The following is a 25,000-nucleotide window of genomic DNA, read 5'->3' on the forward strand; positions in this document are numbered from 1 at the left end:
CTGGATACAAATTTACTAATGTGTTGTTGGAACAGGCATTCTTGTTGAGAACCTACATCTCTGTGCATGTCTTCTGTGTATTCATAATGTAAATTTAAGCAGCTCACCATTTTACTCCCAAGTTATGTTTTGGAGAAAATAAATTTTAAAAAACTGCTTAGTTTCTGTTTTGGCTTTTTTAAGGACAAAATGAAAAAAAAAAAAAAGACTGAAAATGAACAGTGGGAAAATAAAATAAAAGTTTAATAATTCAGTTTTCTTTGCAGTTGTACTCAGCAAACATCATGAAACAATGGTGATAGCTACAGTCTATAATTTGTAAAACAAACATCAAAATAAGAAGCAGCATTGTCTGCCAAAGGAAAAAGAATACTTCAGAAAATACAGAGTAATATAAATGTTTCCCGTCCTCTTGGGTTACATGGTGAGAGCCAGTCTCATTTTCTCCATCCAGTCTCATTTGCAGAAAAATTTGCAAAAGCATGCGGCTCATTGGAAAAAATCTAAACGTCTTTACGCGTCCCATCTCACATGACTTTGCACTGATCTCCTGCACCTGCACCAGGCGCCATCACAGCAGGGGATGCATTAGTAGCCCCCATCAATCCATCCAGACTGAGGCCCTGAAAGGCTCCAAAGAAGGAGTCGTCCTTGGCCGGGGTCGGTTTCCTCCTGGAAGCGTTGCTCTGCTGCAGGCACAGGTGTTCAGGTTAGATAATGACACGCTGATAAGTCAGTAGCATTTGAATGTAGCTGCTCACTTACCCGTGGGAGGCAGTGATGGCTCCTGAACTGAGTTTTCCTGACAGCCCTTTCAGCGTTCTTCTTGGCCAGCATGGCTTGCTGACGTTTCCTTTGGCAAACAGCAAAGAGCAACATTTAGCGTGGCACATGGGCGAGGAGCTTATTCATGTGAGGAAGAGTCTTATCCTCACTAAGCCAGGTCTGTCTGGCCAAGAGTCTTAGCTTGATGACAAGATAGTAACTGAAAATCATTGTTTTCTTAAAATACAACAGCAACTCTAACTCCTGTTTATTGTATTGCAAAGAAAGCTAAAAGTGATCGTGAAAAACTCCACACACCCTGGCAAAACCACATTAAAAACTGAAATTCAATCAATCACATGAATGCTTCTGTTTAATTTATTTATTTATTTTTACCTTTCCCTCTTCAGTTCATCCCGGTAAGCTCTGAGCCAGGAGTCTGGCACTTTTTGGCTGTTGCAGGGAACGCTTCTCCTCCTGCTGAAGCTCCTCCTGCGGGTGAAGCTGCTTCTGCGGACAGACTGGCTCCTCCCGGCGCCCCTCTTGGCGGTGCTTTTCCCCGACACACAGCTGGTGAACTGCTTCAGGGGAGCGCCCAGTGACATTAAGGAATCCATTTGCGCCGTTTGTAGATGTCGCTTGATTTATCAGGTAGACTTTTCCGAGTATTTAAGGCAATATCAGCATGAAGGTGCGCCTCTTTGTTTGGGATAAATATTCAGCAGAAGTGAGGCTTTTATTGGAGACTGTAATCTGCAAATAAAAAGTACAAGCAGAGAAAACTTTAATACCTCTATATTGAAATTTAAAAAAAAAGAAAAGAAAAAAATACTATCCATCCTTTATTTGGAAAAGTCTTTGTCTGTGTCCATCAAAAAGAGACACCCTAAAGTCACAATTTTACAAAACATGTTGCACATGGTTTAAAGAAACAATGACTGACCTTTGTGCGTTCTCCTGTAGACACAATGGGCTGATGATATCATTTGTCAAAGCTGTAAAGCAAAGGATCCATTTAATGCTCTGCTGCCAGCACTTCAGCTTGTGTACCTGTAGACACCTCCGCTCCGCAGCGCTCTGCTCTTATGTGGATTTGACTGATGACCTTGCAGGTCTCCAAATTGGATTAACTGAGGACGCAACAGTCGCTTATCTCATTAACAACAGAGTAGCTGCAAACAAATCTGCACATGCAAACAGATGCTTAAAAAAATTTACATCCAGGGGACTGACGACGACTAAGCTACACTTAGTTGAAAATTTTCATTGTCAATTTTAGCAGCTGATGAAATTATTTGGAAACAGGGTCAGAGGAAGCCTGACAGATGGGAGCTGATCAAGTGGAAGGCGGAGGATGACGCTTTTATGACGCACAGAGGACGACTTCTACCCAAAGACGAGACAGTTTCATTGACTGGAAGGATCAATTTCATTCACAGATTCGCTTCATTCACAGTGAACTCAGACAAATTCAGGTCTAGAGAGAAACAGCATTCACAGTGTCTGAAATCCCAAACCATGCACTATATACTCAATATTTTTACTACTGTTCATGTCACTTAACCATTAACACGTGTTAATGGTTATCCAACAACCTGTGCGAGACCAAGCAATCATTAACAAATTGGCACCTTATTGTTAAACACTATAAAGATTTACCATAAAGATTGAGCTGCCAGCTGTGCCTCTTAAATCCTGTTACTGCTGCACTGCTTTTATAGATTTATACGCTAGTGTAGTATCCAGTGCCACATACTCTAATATTTACCTGGAAATGGTATGCATTTAAAGTACTGCTACACACTGCAATTATATACACATATTAAGGGTAAGACTCTCATTATTGAAGCATACTAAATACTATATTAGTGTGGAATTTCAGACAGTCTCAGCCTGCCCACACCACCATGAATCACCTGTGTTTGATGCTACAAGAGTGCATTTCTACCATACAGATTATTTCCATTCTGCATATGAAGGTTTTTACATTTAACACAAAGAACTGGACATTCCTCAGGTTGTTAGAAAACGTGAGAAAATGACCAGAAAACCTACATCCCACATCTTTGTATGTCAGTCAAGCACAGTTTCAATTAAACAGATTCAGTTTTATCATTTTCTCTTAAGGTTAATGCATAGCAGGGTTTCTATTCGGTCTGCTGTTGTTTGAGAAAGAATGGGGACAGCGAGGTTAATAAAAGTACTAATAAAAGTACTGACAGGTGGGGAAGTCTACATGACGATCCATCTATACACCTGTTGCAACAGATCTTGTGCTCAGCTCTCTTCTGCTCCTCAGGAGGTGACAGCTGAGCGTAGATTTAAAAGGGTAATGACAGAGAGATTAGTTAACAGGATAGGACTGGTGGAGGAAAAACATCCGACAGTCGCTGCCAAAAAACCCTGTCATTAGGGATTTTTTATTTTTATTTTATCAGTGTATGCAAAATGCCTAAAACTATTAAACAGTTAAGATACTTGGAAACCAGGATGAAAATTATCCCATTTAAAAAAAAAAAAAGAATACACTTAAAAAGACCCTGACTCTAGTGATAGTCTAAAGTGTGGCTGATGATCCAGAGAAGAGTGCCCCAGAATAATTTGCTATAAAATCAGACTTCAGTAATCTGAAAATGCAGGTGGTAAAATGTGCAAATGATAAAATCTGATATGAATGAATCGCATGCATCTCAATTAAGATGAAAGCTTTTAGTGCCAGTGGAATCCAAGAGACAGTTTGCAGTAAAAATGTGAAAGAATGTTAAAGAAATTACTTCAAATTAGAAAATAATACTCACCATTTTCCTTTTGTTCACTCAAGCATCCAAAGACCTGTGTGACAGCTACGCAGGTCATCCAGCAGAGGCATCGCTGAGGTAAGAAACAGAAATGGTAACCACCTTTAATTTTATCACAGGCCCAAACGGACACAGCGGAAACCAGAAGCCTTTGGCAAGGAGGACTTTAATTCTACACAATAATACATATATACAGTTTTATACGCTTTAATTTCATACAAAAAAAACAAGTCATGTACAGGTTGGCGGTGGGGACTATGACCTAGAAGAACTCATAATAAATACCATCAACAGGGGCTGTGTGCTTAACCTCGATAGAGAGACGTCAGGTCTAAAAATGTCAAACATGGAAAAGGCAGTTATTGGAGTTTGAATGAGTGGGAATGTTCCCACAACTAATGCTTACGTAAACCACTGAGCAAAACATAAACGCGTCGCCCACTCCATCCAACAGACACACACTCTCACACCCAGAAATCATTGCATGACAACATATTTATCATATAAGAGAGGCAGCAAAGACCCATGTAGGGGGAGTGTCCCGTCATTATTATCTTCTTACATTACTGGTGAATAGTAATAAACCCACTAATTTATGGCAGATTCTCCATATAGGGGACATTTCTTTTATAAAACAAGAAGTCTATGTGCAGGTCTTTAATTAACAACGTAGACAAGAAGTTGAGACACTTGCCTCTGCCACAGATGTTTGCAATACTTTCCAATTTGAATGATCAGATGTTTGTATAACAGAATCTCTTCTCCATGTCTCCTTTTTTTACCCTTTCCTTTCACCTCAGAATCGGAAGACTTTTTCATCTCCAAAAGCTGATTCTTTTTTTGATGACAGACTCTGGTAGCATTTCCTTATTTTCTTTACATGCTGGTTAAAATAACAGGTAAACAGAAAGAAGGGTGGAAGGTGTTTCAGAAGTCTAAAGGAAGACAGGAGCTGCATAGTGGGCTACTTTGGATACAAACAATCTTCCATTTAAAGATTTTTTTTTTGCCTCTGCCGAGGTGAGAACTAGAAAAGACTTCACTCTTTCCCCCACATCTTCTGTGGCTTATTTTCAGTCTCTGCTGCAAAAACATGCCTCTTGTGGCTACAGAGATTGACGCCAGAGGAGCGAGAAGTTAAGGTGTCCATGCTTTAATGACAGATGAGGCCCCAATTTATTCAACAGTTCCCACTGCTCCACACAGAAAGGACTGTAAACCCTTCATCATTCAGTCTTTGGAGGGTTGTGGGTCACCGGCTGATGTCCCGGTTGCCCTCCCAGCTCTTGGTGCCTGCAGCCTCACTGATCCCTAAGTTCTCAAAGAAAGGGTGTTTTAGAGAGTCAGCCAGTGCAAGCCTCTTGGAGGGCTCATACTCCAACATGCTTTCGATGAGGTCAAACAGCTGGTGGTGCTCTTCCGCCTCGGACAGCAGATATCGCTGAAAGAAGGGGAAAAAAAAAAGAAAAAGAAAAAAAGTGGAAATTAGTGGCAATAAAAAAAACAAAAACAAAACTCCAACATGAAATACAAGAAACATCTGTTGCATCATACAGGGAACTTTTCATCCCCACTAATCATCAAATTCATGCCCTTCTCACTCACTCCACTTACCCGTAATGGTTTGCAGTTTTCTCTAACATATTTTCCCGCTGAGGAGCTCTCATCCCAATCAAGACGACCACGATAGAAGTATTTCTGCTTCCTGAGAGAGTAAGATTAGTTTAAAATGTTGCTTTAAAAATATGTTTGCATCAGGCACATTTTTAATTTTTTCACATTTTTTCCTTTACTTGTGTTTTTATGTTCTCTTACCGAGTTTTACGAATCATCCTGGAGGGCACTGGTCCCAGGATTCTTTCCATCATAGCCAAATGTTCCCTGTTGTCATGAGTCTGCAAAAAATATAAGATAAGCAAGAATGAGAGGGGAAAAGACTCACACAGAAAGGAAGAGAGTGATTCAGTAGATAATCAGAATTTAACTACTTCAGGTTCTGCTGTTGCATATGGTGTCTTCGGTTTTAGAGAGCTCACCAGTGGCAAGGGTTCATTCTTACCAGCACTGAATAATTGTACACTTGCATTTACAAGGACCCATTTACATTAGAGCTTTAACTAATAGTTGAGATTTCAGCAAATAAATCAGTTTACAAAAAGTAAATAAAAGGCGTATTCTGCTGAAACAAACTGTGTGCTGCCGTGTACCTGAAACAAAGTGAAGCCCAAGTAGTACTCAAACAGGATACAGCCAATGCTCCACACATCGCAGGGATGACTCCAGCCCAGCTCTGAAACACAAAAGTATAAGTACACTAAACCACCACAGGATTACAAGAGGACAGGATTACCACCTTGTGATTGTAAGCGTCCCACAACCAGCCACGTTTTAATTTACATCCATTTCTGGCCAGATTCACTCAGTGTTTGCAGTGATGACTGGGAATGAATTTAACAGGAAAGACAGACACACACACTCTCTACTTCTAAGTTTAGGCTTAAAACTTTCCTTTTTGACAAAGCATATAACTTGGGGCTGGACCAGGTAACTGTGAATATTGAGTATCAAGCCTGGTTCTGCCAGAGATTTCTTCCTGTTTAAAGGGTTTCTTTTCCTCCAAAAGTTTTTCGTTTGCACCGTCACCAAAGTGTGTTTTTGGTCATTTGGTCATTAACAGACCAGAAATTATATATCAGCACAATCTCTGTTTCTATCTCCCACTTATAATGCCCGGGAACGTGTTTTTGAACAACATTATGTTACAGTCAGTTGATCTTTTATCATCAATTACTTATCAGTACATTATTGAGTTTAAAGCAACATGCACACTGGAAAGGATTCGCATGCTTGCTGAAGTCACACAAAAAACATTCAAATGATCCAATTTGTTTTTGATGCGAGTCATTTTGCACTCCTTACATCAACCAGCCCCAATTTATCTCAGCATAAACTGCTTTCAGTAGATACTTATTGTACCACTGATGATACACTTGTGTAAAAGTGAATATTTCACATACTTGAATATCACATATCATAAATCCCATTTGCTTTTCCTAACAGAGCAATCAGCCTGTGCCTGTTTGAACCCGTTTCTCTTTTTTTTGTTTGTTTGCTTTTTAAAATAACTTCAAAGCAAACTTTTGGTCTTCCAGGCAAAGCATATTGTGTCAACTGAAAAAGCCACAGCTGCTCATGTGACTGGGCCAAAGATTTGTGGATATAATCACAAAACCATCTACTGCACATCTATAGCAGTTCTCACCTAATATGACCTCAGGGGCACGGTAATGCCGCGTGGACACAATGGTGCTGTGGTGCTCGTGGTCAAATGTGGCACTGCCAAAGTCCACCACGCGTACTGCCGTGCTCTTAACAGTCCGCTCCTCTCGTTTCTGGAAGATGACACGCATGTTTTTCAGAAATGCCCATCTTTCTCTCAGGAGTAAATCTGCAGTAGAGAAGCTTAGCTTTTTTTCCCCTTAAAATATAGCAACACGTGTTTTCATATCTATTCATCATAACTGCCAGCAATAAGTAACAGGAAAACTTTCCTCCACCTACAAGAAAGGTGATACATTTTCATAAAAAACTTTTTTTTTCTTCATATGTAAAATGAACAAAAAGTAGCCCTTGAGTTTTGGAACCAACCTGCCTATAAACAAATATGATTGTTGGGTTTTTGTTTTGTTTTTTTAAACTGTTTTCCTTGACTCTTACCTTCTCTACGTTGTAGGACATGGTGAAGTCTGAGTTGACAAACAGGATGTTCTCAGGCTTGAGGTCTGTATGTGTCAGCTTATTGTCGTGGAGAACTACGGAGGTAAAAAGCAACCTTCACTGATTAAGTTATTCAAAATTGTCAGTTACCTTGCATCACTTTATACAAACTGTCTACTCACCATTTATTACAACATATAATACTAATCATAATACTAATAGAAAAGCATCAGAAAAGCACTACTAGAATATCTCAGTAAAACCAAAATGAGAACATTAACAACAGTAAACAAGTTAAAGGGCTTGGTGAGGATATGTAGCTTTTATTTACTAAAGACAAACTTGATAAGTCAGTGGGGCCAACACCCTTTTTGCTATGATGCCCTCCTGTGGTAAATGTCTACCACAAACACCAGATGATTTGAACAAGTATAATCATCAAGTCAAAAGCTAAATTACAGCTCAAGTTATAAGAATCAATGTCTTCCCTTTTCACAGTATTCCTAATTCCCATCCAATTTATCTGTAAATTTCACAGACCATAAAGATACAACTTACATTTCACAGCAAGACAGATTTGGTAGGCCATGTGTCTGACGTGACCAATTGAGTAGGGCAGGTAGTTGTTTTCCTTCAGAAAGTCAAAGGTGCTCAGAGCTAGCAGCTCAAAGGAGATGCACATGTGACCGTGGTAGTCAAACCAGTCATACATCTGTACACATAAACTGCAAGACAGACAAAGCATGGGAGGTTCAGGGAGTGAGCTGACAAATTCACTTCAATCACGTAAACCAGCTTAAACCTCGGAGTGAACACAAGACACTAAGCAATACAGGTTTAACCACAGTGCCGTATGACTGAGTCAGAACTCACAATTTGTTATCCGGATCCTTTTCATTGATCTTCTCCAGTACATTGATCTCCAAGCGAGCTGCTTCCTTGTATTTCTCCACATTCTTGATAATTTTCAGAGCAACGTGGGCTCCTCCCCTGTAAAACACAAGAGATTATGAATACAAACACTAGCGTGATGAAACACACAACATGCCTTAATTTTTTTTTTTTTTATGTAATCCCTGTGTGCAGCCCTGAATGCTAAACACTAGCACTTGTTTATTTATAGATTCAAGACAGAGTAGTTAACCGCCTGGCTATGAGAGCAAAGGCTCCAATTATCAAGTTATTTATAGGACGGGGGGAAAAAAAAAAAAAAAAAAAAAAAAAAAAAAAAAAAAATTATATATATATATATATATATATATATATATATATATATATATATATATATATATATATATATATGTGTATGTATGTATGTATGTATGTATGAAAAGTCGAAAAGTCACTGCAGCAGTTCCAGCTGGTTGGAAGACATTAACCCATAACGACGGTACATCACGATCTTAAGGCCCTGGGCATGAACATGAACTGATGGACATTTCTAGCTCTGTCACAAGAAAATAAATCTTCCGCAGGGAGAGAAGCACAAATAGCCCCTGTTCACATGAGGGGCTCACAGTCACAGGAGACTAAAATACTCTTGAGCTGATTTTCAGTATACATCACAATGTGGTGAACAGAACCAGAATTAAAATCAGAAATGTCTTTCTGCCATGTCTGGTGTGATAATGTGACTCTAAAATTACCGATAATGAACAATCTCAACAAGTTACTTGAAACATAAAACACTGTTTACCTTAATAAAAAAAAAACTATGTAAATCCTTTGTGCTGTCATTGATTCACAGTGGTCCGTAAATTGTATTGCACAGGTACAGCAACAGACATAGCGATAATTTAAGACTAATTATTTTTCTTATGAAATTTCAGGCTGTTCATCATCACTATCTCTGAAGAAATTCTGGCCAATCAAAAGCCTACAAACAATAACACAGTGAGACATCAAAAAAAGAAAATAAAGGTGCACAGCCTGGAAATCAGTTTTCCTTATTCACATGTAAAAGTAGAAACAAACTTCTCAAAAACCTTCACCCTGGCATGAGTTTTTCAAAGGTCAAGGCAAAATGGATAGAAAAGGCTATTTTTTTCCCAAAATACATGTGGCTGTAACCATAAATAAAAGACATTTAGAGAGGTAGTTTCTTTCTCCTACAGAGGGTTTTATGCACCATGCTCAATACAGGCTGCATGTTGCCCATGTACTAAAAATGGGTTAAACACCTCTGATGCATCCTAATATCACAGCCCAAAACAAGCACGGAGAGGCTTTTGTTTCTTGTTGCTGAGGAAACAACAATTCCCTAATGAACTACTAAGACACCCAGAGACTGAGAGCTCACACACCTGCGATGGTCAATGCACCGCATCACCCTGCCAAAGGTGCCTTCCCCCAAAGTGCTGACAATCTCATCTGCAACACAGTACAAAGAGAAAAAAAAACAAGAGAGGGAGAGCGGGGGGGGGGAAAAAAAGAAGCATTAGAAATGTGGACTCGTGCAGGAATACACAATGCAAAAGTGTAGACAGGCGAATCAGTGCTAGCGCCCATCCCCTTTCCGAATTGCTGCCTACTGAGTCTGGCAGGCTTAAAACGTTGCGCGTAAGGCTATGGTAACTAAATGGTGTTATGATGTAAACCAAAGGGGGCAAACATAAAGCACTCCCTTCCTTTGATTACCAATTTGCAGTCATTGAACCTATTAGAGTGCATCCTTTTGTCTTTGCCCAAAACGATACAAATGCTGTATAAACTTGAAACATTAAAAATAATATGTATTGTAATCATTCTCAAATGAAGCGTTTAATGTAAAGAAAGTCTTAAAATGTGCACTGGTTGTTCTAACCTTAGTGAAATTTGCTAAATAAGTGATGTGACCCTGAAACCATCCGAGTGAAAAACATCTAGCTTAAGTTACAGATTTAAAACTGTAACTGAGTTGTAAGCTAAAGCGCAACATAAACAAACAGCTGCAAATTGGATTTCTAAGTTTAGGAAAGTCAAATAACCTGTGAAACATAAAGGAAATGCTCCACAGCTTAAAAATCTTAGGAAAAAAAAAAAAAAAAAAAAAAAAAAAAAAAGCAGATTGTATCTAAAGTCCCTCCTAAAATCTTCAACATTCTTGCAATCCACCCTGCTATTTCAGCTAGAGCGAAGAGCATTCTAGCACGGCATCATCATCATCATCATGATCATGATCATCAGGCACTCCCCATGTCATGTAAATGCTCTATGCTTTAATACTCATATGGAGAAGGGTTACGATAGAGTAGTGGCAGTGAGTACATCTCTCTTGCAGGACGTCCCCACTCCGACAGATCAGGTGCCCTTCCTCGTCGTCCCTCACACTCAGTGCACGCGTCCGGCTGTTGCTCCGCTGTATTCACACCCAAACGGCCATCAGCAGGTCACAACACGACCGAAGGGGACAGGGGGGGTTTCAGGGGCAGCCGCAGCCACGGCGTCAGGTGGCACAGGTGGATGAGGAGGGAGGAGGAGGGTGGTAGTTGATGTAGTTGTGGTTGTAGGTGGGTTTCATGGTCATTGGGCGATTCACGCATGACACCACGTGAAGGAAATATATAACGATAGGGATATAGTGCAAGGGAACAAGTCAAAGATCACATGTTGTCCTCTGCTCCTCTCCCGCCCCCCTACCTTTAAACCACAGCTGCTTACAAACAAGGAAGCAACTGGCACATCCATTCATCAACGCAACAACCAATTAAAACAATAATATATATAACTACTTCAAAACTTTGCAACAAGATGAAAGATAAAATAACAACGCCATAAACATTCAAGCAGGACTTCTTTAAAGATAATCCCAGCAGTTATACTACATCAAATTCAAACCTTTTCCTCATTTATGTTCATAATAATACTTAACAGGTGTGATTAACCACACCCCACACAAAAAGAAATAACTAGAGCCAACTCATTTTAAATGCCAATAAATTTTAATAAAAATCTAATGCACTATGGTTGGCAGAACATTTTCACTTTTTTCATCATTAAAAATAATAATAATAATAATAATAATTGCAAGAGCCAAAACAAAAATCACAAGGCTTTCTGCCCTCTTATGAATAAAAAAAAATAAAGTAATAAATTACAGTAACAATTATCGGTGACAAAATAGTGGCTGAAGTACTAAAAAGTGTCTGTATAAAAATGAAAATGCTCTACCATAAAAAGGAGAAAGAATTTTTGAAAAAAAAGAGCCAATTAGAGCCAAACCCACCTATTCACAAATATAATAAAACCCCTGTGACAGAACAAAAATAAATCATAAAGGTTTTACTACTTACCAAATCTAGGGGCTGTAAAGAAAAGGTTAGGACAGGACAGAGGCAGAGAGAGCTGAGTGAAAGAAACAGGAGGTGGAGGTAGAGGATGAAGACTTAAAGCACAAACTCAGGTCTGGCTGTACTCACCGAGGAGGATGCGCTATAGGACCTGGTTCTACGCCGCCTTCGTTTGTGCTTACGCCTGCTGCCTTTCCTCCGGTACGACTCTTCTTGTTCACGCTCCCTCTCACGGCCGCGTCTGTAGTCGTACATGTTCGGCGAGAAGTCACGTGGATAGTAACTTTCGGCTGCTCCATGTGGCTCCCTGTCTCTGTCGCGTTCTCTGCTCTGATCAAACCGTCTGTATCCCTCGCAGTATCTTCTGTCAAACGGTCGTTGTTCCACTGACCGATTGTCATAGCTGCGACTGAATAAGTGAGCAGAGAAATATCCTGAAACCTTAGGACTGGCAACCAATAATAAAGTGAAAGAGGGTTAAATATAACATGAAAGAGTAAAAGCCCAAGCTAATTTGACCATAACGCACCTCCGTGACCGTACATAGCTTCCTTCCTGTCTGTGTCCACGTCCCCTCCTGTCTCGGTCTCTTTCTCTGTCACTGCTGGAGGAGTAAGTCGGCGTTCTTCTGTGTCGATGTCTTCGCCCTCTGTCTCGGTCTCTGTAACGATCCTGGTAGCTGGCTCGACTGTCTCTTTCCGAGGACGAGTATCGTCTTGTGTGAGGCATCTGGTGTAAAAAGGAAACAAATTAGCACAGAGTACCAAAATATGTTTAAGGAAAGTCACTCCTTACATTCAAATTATTGGAGCAGCTGATCACTGCCAAACTCATGGGATTTGAGGGACTAAATACCTGCACGTTTCTCGTGTGTAATTACAGACCCCCCCACAATACCGTAAAGTTCAGAGTTATTCCCCAAAGGCTCAAATCAGGACTGTGTATATCAGCACAGCTTTTCCACATATGGGTTCACAAAGCAAAAATCGGTGTTACCTTACTGAACAATACTCCCTTTACTTTTTATTTTTTGACCTTTCGCCAATAAAAACGTATTAAACCTTAAGTAATTTGAACTCCGCACAATCCAGAAGTCTCGCGAGTCTTCTGGGTTCCCTGATTTAACTGTCGTTATGTTTTAAGAATTTAAATTGAAAGTAAAAAGACAATTTCATAACAAACTTTATTGTCAACTTGGAAACAGGCACTTTTAGCATCATACGTTCAACTGCATGACAAGTGTAAATATTATTTTTACTGTTTAATTAAACTACCCTTAACCTAGAACTAGACATTTCTGTAAACGTGGTTATATAGGAGGCCACCCTCAGAACAACAGTTCAACTTTCCTTCATGCCTAAAAAGGCAACAAAATTTTCCAAAGGACCTAAAACTATGCGCAAAACTATTGCAACGGGTCTGAAAATACTGAAAATAAGAAGAACAGCGTTCAAATGAGATGATATAGCTATAATAACCCTGTTGCATGACCATAATAAACTTGACAACCCCCAAACCACACAGCGGTGCATCAAACCATTGCAAAGCCATTAGCACTGTAGTCAGAAGTAATTATTAGAGCAAATGAGTTCAGTTGAGCTTTATCCAACGCAGAGTGAAAGCACAAGTAAATGCCAAGTTAATAAATTGGTCGTGGCTACTCATTAAGCGTTGCCTATGCTGTTTACACACATTCCAAGACGATGCAACACTCGTTAAACGTAAGGCTAAATTACCGTTAAGGTCGTTAATCTCTGCATGGATTAGTAAAATTAAGCATCTTTAACACTCCAGCCCATTTACTAACAGCACCAACATTTCAAAGCCAGGAGAGAAGTAACTAATCAACAAGCGACGTAGTATCTATTAGCATGCACTGCTAGCAACTAGCTAATGTAAATAATTTGACCGCCATCTTAACTTAGCTACGTTCGTCAAGCTAACTTGCTACTTACGCTAGCAGCCGCGCTAACTGCAGAATCGCTATGTAGCTTATTTAAATAAACACGGTGTTTACCGTTTTAGCAGCGAGCCCTGTACGTTTATCCCACAAAAAATCCGTGGTGGCGTTCCACTTTTCTCCTCTACCTTCTCGCCAGCTCGATGTTCAAAGCTCTTTTGCTATCACCTAGCCAGTTTCTTTTTTCTGTCTGCTTAGTACAGCTAGTTCTGGTTCAATTCGGCGCTCGTACCGCCCTCCTGTGCTCAAATGTGGCTACTCCGTTCGAAGGTAGACATCCACAAGGAACTAGTGAGGAATTACCACCCCAACCTACAACCGTTACAAGTCCTTATTAAATTATGGACAGCTGATTTTTTTATCAGCTACCTTTTAACTTTTGTTTTCTCCATGTCCAAATATTTGACTTACTGTTTTAAACCTTTTAAAATGACATACCTGTGGTGGTATACAAATTACTATGGAGAAAGGGCAGTGAACAGATTTAGGAGGAAAGGCTGAGATGGTTTAGACGTGTAGATGAAGGATAGTGGATATAATGGAGGCAGATGGCGGCATTCTTGCTTTTATAAGCTTTTACATGTTAAGTCACACATTTTGATTTTAATTCCTTGTAGTTTTATTACAAACATTTTGATTTATTTCTTTGGTAAAAACAACTTGAAAATGAGCTGCAGACTTTGCAGCCACACACATATGAAAGATGCCCTCTTTTTCACTTTTTCAGATTAACACATAATAAGTTTGAACCTACTTAGAAATTTTTATTTTCGTTCAGCTGTACAAAATCTGTTATAAAATGAATACATTTGCATCAGTACCATCTGCACGATCTGAAGGCATTATCCCCAGGAGTAAGAGAAAAGCACAGTAGGACAAACTTAAAGCATCCTCATAGTCCATCAGTTTGATGATGGTGATGGCTCTAAACCACACAAAACAGGGAAACAGAGAGACTAGTAAGCCAGCAGGGATAACCAGGATAACATAATTTTTCTCCACATACGAAAGTAGTTTACCATTGACTGAGGTAGTGTTACTCTTCCACCCGTCCTCCTTTTAAGTCTTATTTAAATTCTCATTCACACTAATCATTTGTTCCAAGCAACTGGAGCCTCGGTAGATCCACTCCTTATGATCATCATCCTAAACATGAAATGAACACACTACAGTAAGTCACACAATTGAAATAAATATAACAGGATTTAAAAAAAACAGGAACAACTTAAGATGGAACAGACCAGAAAAACAACTTCCATCAAACTGCAGTCGATCTCCAGTACTTTACACCTCTGCAGGAATCCGTTACGTTCCACGTTTACCGTCTGTCCGACATGGTACTGCGTCATGGGTGGATAAGGCCACTTCTTTAAATAATTCTGCATGAAAAGCTTGTGCTTTTCATCTAGGATATCATCCAAAGGGTTCTCCACTGTCATAGAAAATGGAAAATCTTCTTAGTAGCAGTATTATAATAGCAGCTGCTGTGGACAGCAAGTATAGAAGAATTAGGATTCTGGATTTTATAAAATTAGATATTATGGACTTGACAACACCAGCTGTCATAAGACGACAGGCGGGGTACACCTGGACAGATCGCTAGTCTGTCACAGGACTAACACAGAGACAGACAACCATAAATAACCTGAACTTACGCGGTTTGCAAACCATGTGCATTGCACGTAAGCTAGCATACACTGGAGTGTGATCATCAGTAAAAATCAGGAACCTGGAATATAAAAATTAAAAGCAATTTTACACTTTTTTCCCACCTTCACAATCTGAATTTATCACCAGAGTAAAACACACTAACCTCATGCGGTTTTTTCTGGAGGGGACCTCTGCCATGAAACCAGGCACGAACTGGTCGTCTTTGCTCCGGACCACCACACGCGCACCGACAAGCAACTCATTCACCTTTGGCATGTGTTCAAAGGCAATGTGGTGACCAGACACTAGGCTCCTCCCCTTCTCCTTAAAGTTGACCTTGTATTTCACCCTGCCGTCTTCTGAAATGATTAAAGAAACATTGGAAACACTTCAGATTATACCACATTTGCTTCTACGTACTGCTTTTCTTGAAAGAAGAAATGTCAAATACAGGTGCATTTGTTAAATTAAATGGGGTTTTTTCTCATATCAAATGTATCTATTTTCTTTGAGAGCGTAATCAAAAGCGCTTAAGCGCCAGCTGTTAAGTTACAGCATCACAATCTGTGTCAAAATGTGCTGCCAGAGGAATTCAGTTGGTGAGGCCCAAACACCAACAAACTTTAAACTGTGGTAATGTCACTCATATGTCATATCGCATGGTGTGTGTAATAACAACAAGCACAACCACGACCACTCAACAAAATATAGAAGAAAAAAAAAAAAGAGTAGAAAAAAAAATCTAAACGTTGCTAGTCTAGCCTCAACTATGGGACACGGATATGTAAGAAACATACCTTCCTTTAGCATCACATAATTTCTTTTGTTTACTTTGAAGTTTAACATTTTTGTTATCTTAGCCACCAGAGCAACAGTGTGTCGAGCTCTGCTTGCCGTGACATCCTGATGACAATCAGTGTCAACAGAGCTACAGAATGTCTCCAAATAAATGCAATTCATTGCTTAACGTACTCACTACCTCAAAGCCATTTCACAGATTACACCGATTAAATGTCAACCAACATTCCCAACTACACAAAACAAGACGTCTTTAATCGACGAGTAGCTGTCAAGCTAAAGACAAATGTGAAACTTTACAATCTGCTTTGTGCTTACCAATAGAGCCTTTTCTTTATTATTCTTACCCTTTGTTATTATTTCAACAATTGTCCCTGGATGCCAGCTCAAAGGCCTCTTTCTGGCCAGGACCTTCATGTTCACACTGATCTCTTTTTGTGGCACCGCAGCAGGGGTCTTTGTGGATGAGGACTGAGAAGCAGCTGATACAGTGGTTACAGGAGTTACTCCTGTCGGCGTAAAAGGAGCAAAATGTCATTTGACGATTGGATAGATCTTATGATTTCTGTGTTTGGAAATCTGGTAGTGATCTGTTCCTCAGTGTACAAAGCAAGATCTTTAAATTTGCCAATATTTTCTACTCTTCAACAATATAATACAGCTTTAAATCAGCTTAAAAACACACAAATCCCCACATAAACCTAAGATCTGGGCAAAAAAAAAAAAAGGGCGTACATGGAGTTTTTTATGTTTTTCCATAATGTATATTTTGTGGTCATTACCTAAAGCGCTTGCTGGTTTTGGCGATGTTTTCGTTGCCTTGCTCTCAGCACTTGTGTTTGTGTCGGCTTGTGATGACTTTGCCGTTTTGCCTTTTGCATCAGGAACTGTACCCGCTTGCTGCGTCAGTGTTTTCACTGGGCTGCTTTTGGCGCTGCTTTCTGCGTTTGTTGTCAGAGTCGATGTCTTTGCTCCGCTTCTGATGGAGTTTCTTCTCTCCTGATGTGTTGTGTCATTCTTAGTGTGTTTTCCATTCTTTTTGGCCATTTTTTTCCTCTTGTTTGAACGTGTACTTGAAATAGAAAAGTCGGTATCACTCGAGTCTCCGCTGGGTTCCCACTGCATGTCAGACCCATCAGTGCCTAAAGACTCATCTTCACTCCAGTGATTCTGAGGTGATGGAGGAGATAGAGAGCTGGTCATTTGAGATCCAGTCATTCTGGTCAGGACCACTACTGGGCTCTTCAAAGCGAGAGGGTGTTTTTTTCTCAGAACTCTTTCTTGTTTTTCGCTGTCTTTTGGCTTAGATGAAAAAGAAGCCGAGCCATCAGAAGCCAGAGGTCTGTGGACTTGAGTTTCTGAGGGAGCAGACTCGCATGACAGTGGTGATGCTTGTCCTAAAAACAGTAAAAATCACAGGTTAAATTGTAGCTTTCAAACAAACCTACCAAGTGCACATTTTTTAATTCAATTTTGCTTTACCACAGCTTGCTTGGTTATTGTCATCGTCCAAATCTGTGTCGCTGTACTCCCATTCCAACAATGAGTAAAGTTTCTTGACAGTATCCTCACATGCAGCCACAGACCTGAATGACAAAAACAAAGAGAAATGAATGAAGAGAAGATAGAAAACACAGAGAAAGTAACCAGTGTACAGGCTCTGATATTTAACATAGCACATTCATGCCTCGGAAGAGATTCTGGCAAATCATCAGGCGACTCAGGAGGGGAAAGTCGTGCTCTACCTGCACTGTGTATAGTGCAGGTGGAGCACTGCTGACTTTGACTAAGAATATTGTCGTGCGGTGGAAGGAATACTTATTAATCCCACTGACACATCTTTCGTAGAGGAAGCAGAGTCTGGAGAAAAGGGGGACCACGGTCCTCAGCCAGAAAAACGGTTGAGTTGCCACTCCAGGTCAGAGACAAGTAACTTCCCCGAGTGGAGGTGCTTAAGTATCTCTGGGTTTTGTTCACTAGTGCAGTGACTAAAAGATCGAGATCGCGGATACAAGCAGCAGAAATTAGCTTTCTCCGAAGGGTGGCTGACCTCTCCCTTAGAGATAGGGTGAGGAGTTGGCCATCTGGGAGGGGCTCAGAGTAGAGCCACTACTCCTCCACATCAAAAGCAGCCAGCTGAGGTGGTTCGGGCATCTGACAAGGATGCCTCCTTGGTGAGGTGTTCCGGCATGTCCCACCGGGAAGAAGCCCCAGGGCAGACCCAGGCACGCTGGAGAGATGATATCTCTTGGCTGGCCTGGGAATGCCTTGGTGTTCCCCCATACAAGCTGGAGGAGGTGGCCGGGGAGAGGGAGGTCTGGGCTTTTCTGCTTAGGCTGCTGCCTCGGATAGGAAAATGGATGGATGGATGGCATCCATGCCATCATAAATACATAAAGAATCATCACATTTAGAACAAAATCGTGTCTTTTAAAGAAAGCCAAAACAACTATTTTTATCTTAAATTTTTTATCTTATATCTTAATATGTTATGCAATGTTCTAGTTAGTGTGCGTTGTATAAAAAGTAAAGGATACACTCAGTACACTTAGTGCCCAGGTTGCAAAAAAAAGAAAAAAGGTTATCTACAACACACATTGTTAGAAGCCTGTAGAAGGACGTGTTATTTTGGGACAGTTTTAAGGCAAAGTAGGTGGGATTAACTAAATGTCATTAAAAGCTCAGCAGGGACTACCCTATTCAAGCACTTGCATGAAATTTTTATGCTTTTGCTTCCTTGCAAGAATAAATTATTAATAAATTATGATATATGTCAATTACAGTAGATATTCATTTAGAAAGCTAAAAACAGACAGAGAAGTTCCTCTTTCTATCACGGTCAAAGGAGCTTGCAAAGAAAAGCGTCTGGCCTTCTTTAAGTTGCTTGGAGACGTTTCACCTCTCATCCGAGAAGCTTCTTCAGTTCTAAGGTCAAATGGTGGAGAGTCCCAGATTTAAACCTAGTTGGAGTATCCCCCCGCAGAGGGACAAAAGGACCCCCTGATGATCCTCTAATCGCCTGAGCCAAGGTGTGAAACTGGGTGTGGGTCCCAATCAGTCAGGGTTTCGGGTGAGCTCATTGTGAAACCTGGCCCCACCTTATCATGCGAATTCCTGAGGTCAGATGGCCCAGGATGTGAGTGGGCGTTAAGGCGTCTGGGGAGGGAACTCAAAACTGGATTATAGATGGCAGAGAGTTGGTGTCGTAAACCACCGCCTCTGTTCAAAGATGGTCGCTCACAGTGGACATACAGGGAGTGCAGAATTATTAGGCAAATGAGTATTTTGTCCACATCATCCTCTTCATGCATGTTGTCTTACTCCAAGCTGTATAGGCTCGAAAGCCTACTACCAATTAAGCATATTAGGTGATGTGCATCTCTGTAATGAGAAGGGGTGTGGTCTAATGACATCAACACCCTATATCAGGTGTGCATAATTATTAGGCAACGTCCTTTCCTTTGGCAAAATGGGTCAAAAGAAGGACTTGACAGGCTCAGAAAAGTCAAAAATAGTGAGATATCTTGCAGAGGGATGCAGCAGTCTCAAAATTGCAAAGCTTCTGAAGCGTGATCATCGAACAATCAAGCGTTTCATTCAAAATAGTCAACAGGGTCGCAAGAAGCGTGTGGAAAAACCAAGGCGCAAAATAACTGCCCATGAACTGAGAAAAGTCAAGCGTGCAGCTGCCAAGATGCCACTTGCCACCAGTTTGGCCATATTTCAGAGCTGCAACATCACTGGAGTGCCTAAAAGCACAAGGTGTGCAATACTCAGAGACATGGCCAAGATAAGAAAGGCTGAAAGACGACCACCACTGAACAAGACACACAAGCTGAAACGTCAAGACTGGGCCAAGAAATATCTCAAGACTGATTTTTCTAAGGTTTTATGGACTGATGAAATGAGAGTGAGTCTTGATGGGCCAGATGGATGGGCCCGTGGCTGGATTGGTAAAGGGCAGAGAGCTCCAGTCCGACTCAGACGCCAGCAAGGTGGAGGTGGAGTACTGGTTTGGGCTGGTATCAGCAAAGATGAGCTTGTGGGGCCTTTTCGGGTTGAGGATGGAGTCAAGCTCAACTCCCAGTCCTACTGCCAGTTTCTGGAAGACACCTTCTTCAAGCAGTGGTACAGGAAGAAGTCTGCATCCTTCAAGAAAAACATGATTTTCATGCAGGACAATGCTCCATCACACGCGTCCAAGTACTCCACAGCGTGGCTGGCAAGAAAGGGTATAAAAGAAGTAAAACTAATGACATGGCCTCCTTGTTCACCTGATCTGGACCCCATTGAGAACCTGTGGTCCATCATCAAATGTGAGATTTACAAGGAGGGAAAACAGTACACCTCTCTGAACAGTGTCTGGGAGGCTGTGGTTGCTGCTGCACGCAATGTTGATGGTGAACAGATCAAAACACTGACAGAATCCATGGATGGCAGGCTTTTGAGTGTCCTTGCAAAGAAAGGTGGCTACATTGGTCGCTGATTTGTTTTTGTTTTGTTTTTGAATGTCAGAAATGTATATTTGTGAATGTGGAGATGTGATATTGGTTTCACTGGTAAAAATAAATAATTGAAATGGGTATACATTTGTTTTTTGTTAAGTTGCCTAATAATTATGCACAGTAATAGTCACCTGCACACACAGATATCCCCCTAAAATAGCTAAAACTAAAAACAAACTAAAAACTACTTCCAAAAACATTCAGCTTTGATATTAATGAGTTTTTTGGGTTCATTGAGAACATGGTTGTTGTTCAATAATAAAATTATTCCTCAAAAATACAACTTGCCTAATAATTCTGCACTCCCTATAGATGGCTTCTTTCACTCCTCTTTCAAACCATCTGTCCTCTCTGTCCAAAATGTGAACATTGGCATCCTCGAAAGAGTGACCTTTGTCCTTAAGATGCAGATGGACTGCTGAGTCTTGTCCTGTGGAGGTGGCTCTGCTGTGTTGTGCCATGCGCTTGTGAAGTGGCTGTTTGGTCTCTCCAATGTAGAGGTCTGAGCATTCCTCGCTGCACCGTACAGCATACACCACATTGTTAAGTCTGTGTTTTGGAGTTTTGTCTTTCGGATGAACCAGTTTCTGTCTGAGTGTGTTACTGGGTCTGAAATGCCATGCTTGGAGAAAACTCTCCTAAGTTTTTCTGATACACCGGCTACATAGGGGATGACAATGTTGTTGCGTCTGTCCTTCTTATCCTCCCTCGCTGGTGTCTGATCTTCTTTTCTGTGCCTGTTTGCTGACTTTAAGAACGCACATTTAGGATAACCGCACGTTTTGAGTGCTTCCTTTACATGCGTGTGTTCCTTCTTTTTTCCTTCAGGCTTAGAGGGAACATGTTCTGCCCGGTGGTGTAGGGTCCTAATTACTCCAAGTTTGTTTTCCAGAGGGTGATGGGAGTCAAAGAGGAGGTACTGGTCCGTGTGTGTTGGCTTCCGGTAAACTTCGATGTTGAGGTTGCCATTCTCTTCAATGTGCACGGCGCAGTCCAAGAAAGGCAAACAGTTATCCTTTGTGTCTTCCCTGGTGAACTTGATGTTTTTATCCACAGCGTTAATGTGCGCAGTGAAGGATTCCACTTCTTGTGTCTTGATTTTGACCCAGGTGTCGTCCACATATCTGTACCAGTGGCTGGGTACTCTTCCTTTGAAAGAGCCAAGAGCCTTCCTTTCCACTTCCTCCATGTAAAGGTTGGCTACGATAGGTGACACGGGGGAGCCCATGGCACAGCCATGTTTTTGTCTGTAGAAGCCTTCGATGTATTTGAAGTATGTTGTGGTAAGGCAGAGGTCTAACAGTGTGAAACTTTCTATCACATTCTTCCATATATGGCAATCTGTTTCACCCTCCAGGTGGTCCCTGAAGATTGACACTTTTCTTGACTCTTCTTCTGTCATCTGTTACTAGGCGAACTCAAATGCAGTTAGAAGCAAAATGTGTCCCAGGCCTTTAGCCTAGAATGAATACTATCATGTATGTTTGCAAGCGTGCATGCTTAAACCTTCTGTTGCTCTAGGTCACTTACACCATGGATCGCCTGGACATTCGCGCCACGCGAAGCTTAAGACCTTTAAATAGACCGAGCATCACTCTATATAAGCACAATCCTGCAATGTGTGTATAAAAATGATTACAGTTGCACATGCAATAAAAGGTTAATATGTAATTATGATCACACCTGCAATACAAGTTTTAATGTAAGGCCAACCGCTTCAATAAATGTATTAATGAAATGCTGATTAATGCAATGATAATGATGATAGTTATGAATAGTAGCAGTACAATATTTTTCTCATCTCCACACTCCATATATAACAATTCTTGACTGTTGCTCGTTTTTATTACATTTTATTCCAACAATGAACCAACAAGAGAATGAACCCCAAAACCAGTTTTTTGTGTGAGTAGTTAAGCATGTTAAAAGCATGTTTGTTTTTTTTAAAGATTGCCACACTTAATGCTTTCATATTCGTTTACAATGACAACACTCACTCGCAAAGTCTCAGGAGGCACGCGGCCTGTTCCTCTCTCCTTTTCAGCAGAGACTGCAGCTGATTGCATTTCTCCAGCAAATCCGGAGAGACCCGTTGGGTCTCCTTAGCCTTGTCTATTATCCAGCACTCCTCTCTGCTCATCTCAGTCTCATCTCCATCCATAGTTACTGCAACACACAAAGGTTTCACATATCAGAGATTAATTATTACTAATGTTATTCCAAAAAAGCATAGATTTTCTCATGATGCAGAAAAGAAATGAACAATGCAAAGTCCAAACATCTCAAAGACTTACACTTGGGGCTCCTAACACACTAGAAAAGATTGACATCACATCTCTTAGAGGAAGGTCAAGAGCCTTTGAGTGTTTACCTGCATAAATAAAGCACATATTAATAGAAAATGGTTACATTGTGCTGTGGTTTAGCTAACTTACCGCTGAAATGAATCACTAATTTATTGAGCTAGAATGTTTCTGGACAACATGGTGCATTCTAGTGAGAATAGGGAGCAGGTGAACGAGGTGGAGGTGCACTGGACAGAAAAGGAATTGCATTCAGTAGAAGAAAGACAGAACAATTGTTTGCATGACAGGGAGACGGGTGTAAAAATGACGATGCAGGAACCAGATATAGTGAAGAGGGATGAGTTTAAATAGTCAGAAAAGCAACAGAGAGGTGAAGAAGAGTCCTGGCGGTGATTCTTGACAGAATGATAGCAGCAAGAGTAAAACCAAAGGTTCACAACATGGTAGTGAGACTGGAGATACAAGGTTTAGAGACAGTGGCACTGTCAAAAAGACAGTAGGCTGAGCTGGAGATGTCAAAGTTGAAGATGCTCAGATTTTCACTGGGGTGACCAAAAGGAAAAGGATTAGAAATGATTATATCAGAGGGATAGCTTGGGTTAAACAGTTTGGAGACAGCTGAATAGGTGTGGTTAGAGATGGTGCAGAGGAAGGATACTGGCTATAATGGACAACAGATGCCAAGCGGGAGGGAAGGAGGAAGACCACAGAGGAGGTGCATGGATGTCATGAAGGAGGAAATGAAGATGGCTGGTGTGAGAGAAGAGGATGGAAAGGATAGAGTGAGATGGAGGCAAATAATCTGCTTTACTGGCCCTAAAGGGAGCATTTACTACAGGGAATGCTCCCTCATAAAACCTGAGGTATTTTCTCAGATTCTTGGAAATGTAAAATTCACATTTGATAAATTATTCAAACCAACCATCTATTACATGTAACCATGTCTTCATACTGTGTTACCACCATATAACATTTATAATGTTGCTATGAAGAAGGTCGTGGCTCAAGAGTTGGCAGTTCGTCTTGTAATCGGAAGGTTGCCGGTTCGAGCCGCGGCTTGGACAGTCTCGGTCATTGTGTCCTTGGGCAAGACACTTCACCTACTGCCTACTGGTGTTGGCCAGAGGGGATATATATATATATATACATACATATTGGTGTATATATATATATATATATATATATTTGTACTATTCTTAGTTAGCGTATTGTCTGTCTTGTTAATGTTTGTTTATAATGGAGCACTGTAACAAAAAATAATTTCCCCCAGGGATCGATAAAGTATTCTGAAACCTGGCGAACATCTGGTTCCTCTGCATCTAGGTGTGCGGGCTCAAATAGGGGGGATTAAAAGTAAATCAGAAACACTTCTCAAGCTCAAGGTCGTATATTTTTAAAAAAAGACGTCCAGCCAGGATAAGGTGTTAAGGGCTTTACTAAAAATAACTAACTAAATAAATAAAAACCAAAACACCAGCATCTGATTTTGTCTTGAGACTTATTGGTCGAAGCTAGCATGGACTTCAATCAGTTAGCCGTGGAGACCGTTTCATCCTGACTCTGCGCCTCTTTATCGCACAAAGTGTATCCAACCTGATAACCATTCTTTTAATTTCAGCTAGATTAATTAATTTGATTAATTTTAATTTAAAATGTCAAATAAGAAGCAAGCCATACCTTAGCTTTGTTCTATGGTCTTCTTCTCTTCATGTTGCTGGGTAGACCTGTGAGACTCACTGCCGCCCCCTGCGTCCGGAAATACGACCGACAATCTTCTACTTCTTTTTAAACCGATTGCTATGTATGGAACGCAGAGTTATTATAGTTTTGCATTTTCTTATTAGTTTTACTTTATTTTTATTAGTCTTCCAGATGACTGGATGTTTAGTTGGTTCCAAAGAGCCTGAGGTGTGCCAAGAAAATATCCCCCACACCATCACTCCACCACCAGTCTGAACTGTTGACACAAGGCAGGATGGATTGATAAACATATGATTACACAACATTTGCCATCCAAAATGTTGCATCAGAAATTAGGATCGGTAAGACCATGCAACGTTTTCCAACTGCTGTGATCCATGGAACCTCAGTTTCCTGTTCTTAGCTGACAGGATTGGTACCTGGCGTGCTGCTCATCTGTGCATCCAGAGATGCTGTTCTGCATACTTTGATTGTAACGTTAAAGGAGTTGAGGTTGCTTTTCCTATCAGCTGGTCATTCTCTTTTAATCTCT

At 40.7% G+C, this 25,000-nt stretch overlaps 3 protein-coding genes across 6 annotated transcripts; all 3 read right to left on the bottom strand.

Moving 5' to 3' along the window:
- Positions 1-217: 217 nt before the first annotated feature.
- Positions 218-3,507, bottom strand: LOC147303788 (uncharacterized). Its single transcript, XM_086280265.1, has 4 exons — positions 1,709-3,507; positions 1,162-1,518; positions 766-853; positions 218-689 (listed from the first exon to the last, which is right to left on the bottom strand). Exons 2-4 carry the CDS (start codon positions 1,380-1,382, stop codon positions 528-530), a joined length of 471 nt encoding a protein of 156 aa, XP_086136391.1. The 5' UTR covers positions 1,383-1,518; positions 1,709-3,507; the 3' UTR covers positions 218-527.
- Positions 3,508-3,710: 203 nt separating this feature from the next.
- On the bottom strand, positions 3,711-14,631 carry clk2a (CDC-like kinase 2a). Of its 3 annotated transcripts, none has more exons than XM_086280260.1 (13): positions 14,528-14,631; positions 12,078-12,277; positions 11,678-11,957; positions 10,527-10,617; positions 9,584-9,650; positions 8,154-8,270; positions 7,839-8,005; positions 7,281-7,375; positions 6,826-6,955; positions 5,771-5,853; positions 5,379-5,458; positions 5,178-5,268; positions 3,711-5,004 (listed from the first exon to the last, which is right to left on the bottom strand). In XM_086280260.1, exons 1-13 carry the CDS (start codon positions 14,528-14,530, stop codon positions 4,816-4,818), a joined length of 1,593 nt encoding a protein of 530 aa, XP_086136386.1. In that variant the 5' UTR covers positions 14,531-14,631; the 3' UTR covers positions 3,711-4,815. The 3 variants fall into 3 exon arrangements, with proteins under 3 accessions (XP_086136386.1, XP_086136387.1, XP_086136385.1); XM_086280261.1 differs by lacking the exon at positions 14,528-14,631 and adding an exon at positions 13,566-13,779; XM_086280259.1 differs by lacking the exon at positions 14,528-14,631 and adding an exon at positions 13,285-13,439.
- Positions 14,528-24,516, bottom strand: setdb1a (SET domain bifurcated histone lysine methyltransferase 1a). 2 transcript variants are annotated; one of them, XM_086280262.1, is made up of 10 exons: positions 24,445-24,516; positions 22,756-22,832; positions 22,459-22,627; positions 17,439-17,542; positions 16,739-17,353; positions 16,304-16,465; positions 15,322-15,517; positions 15,164-15,237; positions 14,750-14,940; positions 14,528-14,654 (listed from the first exon to the last, which is right to left on the bottom strand). In XM_086280262.1, the coding sequence occupies exons 3-10, from the start codon at positions 22,620-22,622 to the stop codon at positions 14,568-14,570; spliced, it is 1,593 nt and encodes a 530-aa protein (XP_086136388.1). In that variant the 5' UTR covers positions 22,623-22,627; positions 22,756-22,832; positions 24,445-24,516; the 3' UTR covers positions 14,528-14,567. The 2 variants fall into 2 exon arrangements, with proteins under 2 accessions (XP_086136388.1, XP_086136389.1); XM_086280263.1 differs by lacking the exon at positions 14,528-14,654 and having other exon boundaries at positions 14,784-14,992.
- Positions 24,517-25,000: the final 484 nt, after the last annotated feature.

The sequence above is a fragment of the Aulonocara sp. 'chitande type north' Nkhata Bay genome, linkage group LG22, assembly GCF_057382095.1.
Source record: "Aulonocara sp. 'chitande type north' Nkhata Bay isolate Kocher_YH1m ecotype deep benthic linkage group LG22, A_spYH_male_GT1.1, whole genome shotgun sequence".
NCBI lineage: Eukaryota > Metazoa > Chordata > Actinopteri > Cichliformes > Cichlidae > Aulonocara > Aulonocara sp. 'chitande type north' Nkhata Bay.

What these genes read in the sequence shown, in the direction of transcription:
- LOC147303788 (XM_086280265.1), bottom strand. Translation starts at nt 1,382, where the DNA reads ATGGATTCCTTAATGTCACTGGGCGCTCCCCTGAAGCAGTTCACCAGC. An exon ending in GATGAACTGAAGAGGGAAAG is followed by an intron (nt 854 to 1,161) that starts GTAAAAATAAAT and finishes TGTTTGCCAAAG; the next exon opens with GAAACGTCAGCAAGCCATGC. An exon ending in GCCATCACTGCCTCCCACGG is followed by an intron (nt 690 to 765) that starts GTAAGTGAGCAG and finishes CTGTGCCTGCAG; the next exon opens with CAGAGCAACGCTTCCAGGAG.
- clk2a (XM_086280259.1), bottom strand. Translation starts at nt 13,308, where the DNA reads ATGCAGAGATTAACGACCTTAACG. An exon ending in TGGGCTTCACTTTGTTTCAG is followed by an intron (nt 5,459 to 5,770) that starts GTACACGGCAGC and finishes TATTTTTTGCAG; the next exon opens with ACTCATGACAACAGGGAACA. An exon ending in AGGATGATTCGTAAAACTCG is followed by an intron (nt 5,269 to 5,378) that starts GTAAGAGAACAT and finishes TTACTCTCTCAG; the next exon opens with GAAGCAGAAATACTTCTATC.
- setdb1a (XM_086280262.1), bottom strand. Translation starts at nt 22,622, where the DNA reads ATGGATGGAGATGAGACTGAGATGAGCAGAGAGGAGTGCTGGATAATA. An exon ending in CAATAACCAAGCAAGCTGTG is followed by an intron (nt 17,354 to 17,438) that starts GTAAAGCAAAAT and finishes TACTGTTTTTAG; the next exon opens with GACAAGCATCACCACTGTCA. An exon ending in TCCAGAAAAAACCGCATGAG is followed by an intron (nt 15,238 to 15,321) that starts GTTAGTGTGTTT and finishes TTTATATTCCAG; the next exon opens with GTTCCTGATTTTTACTGATG.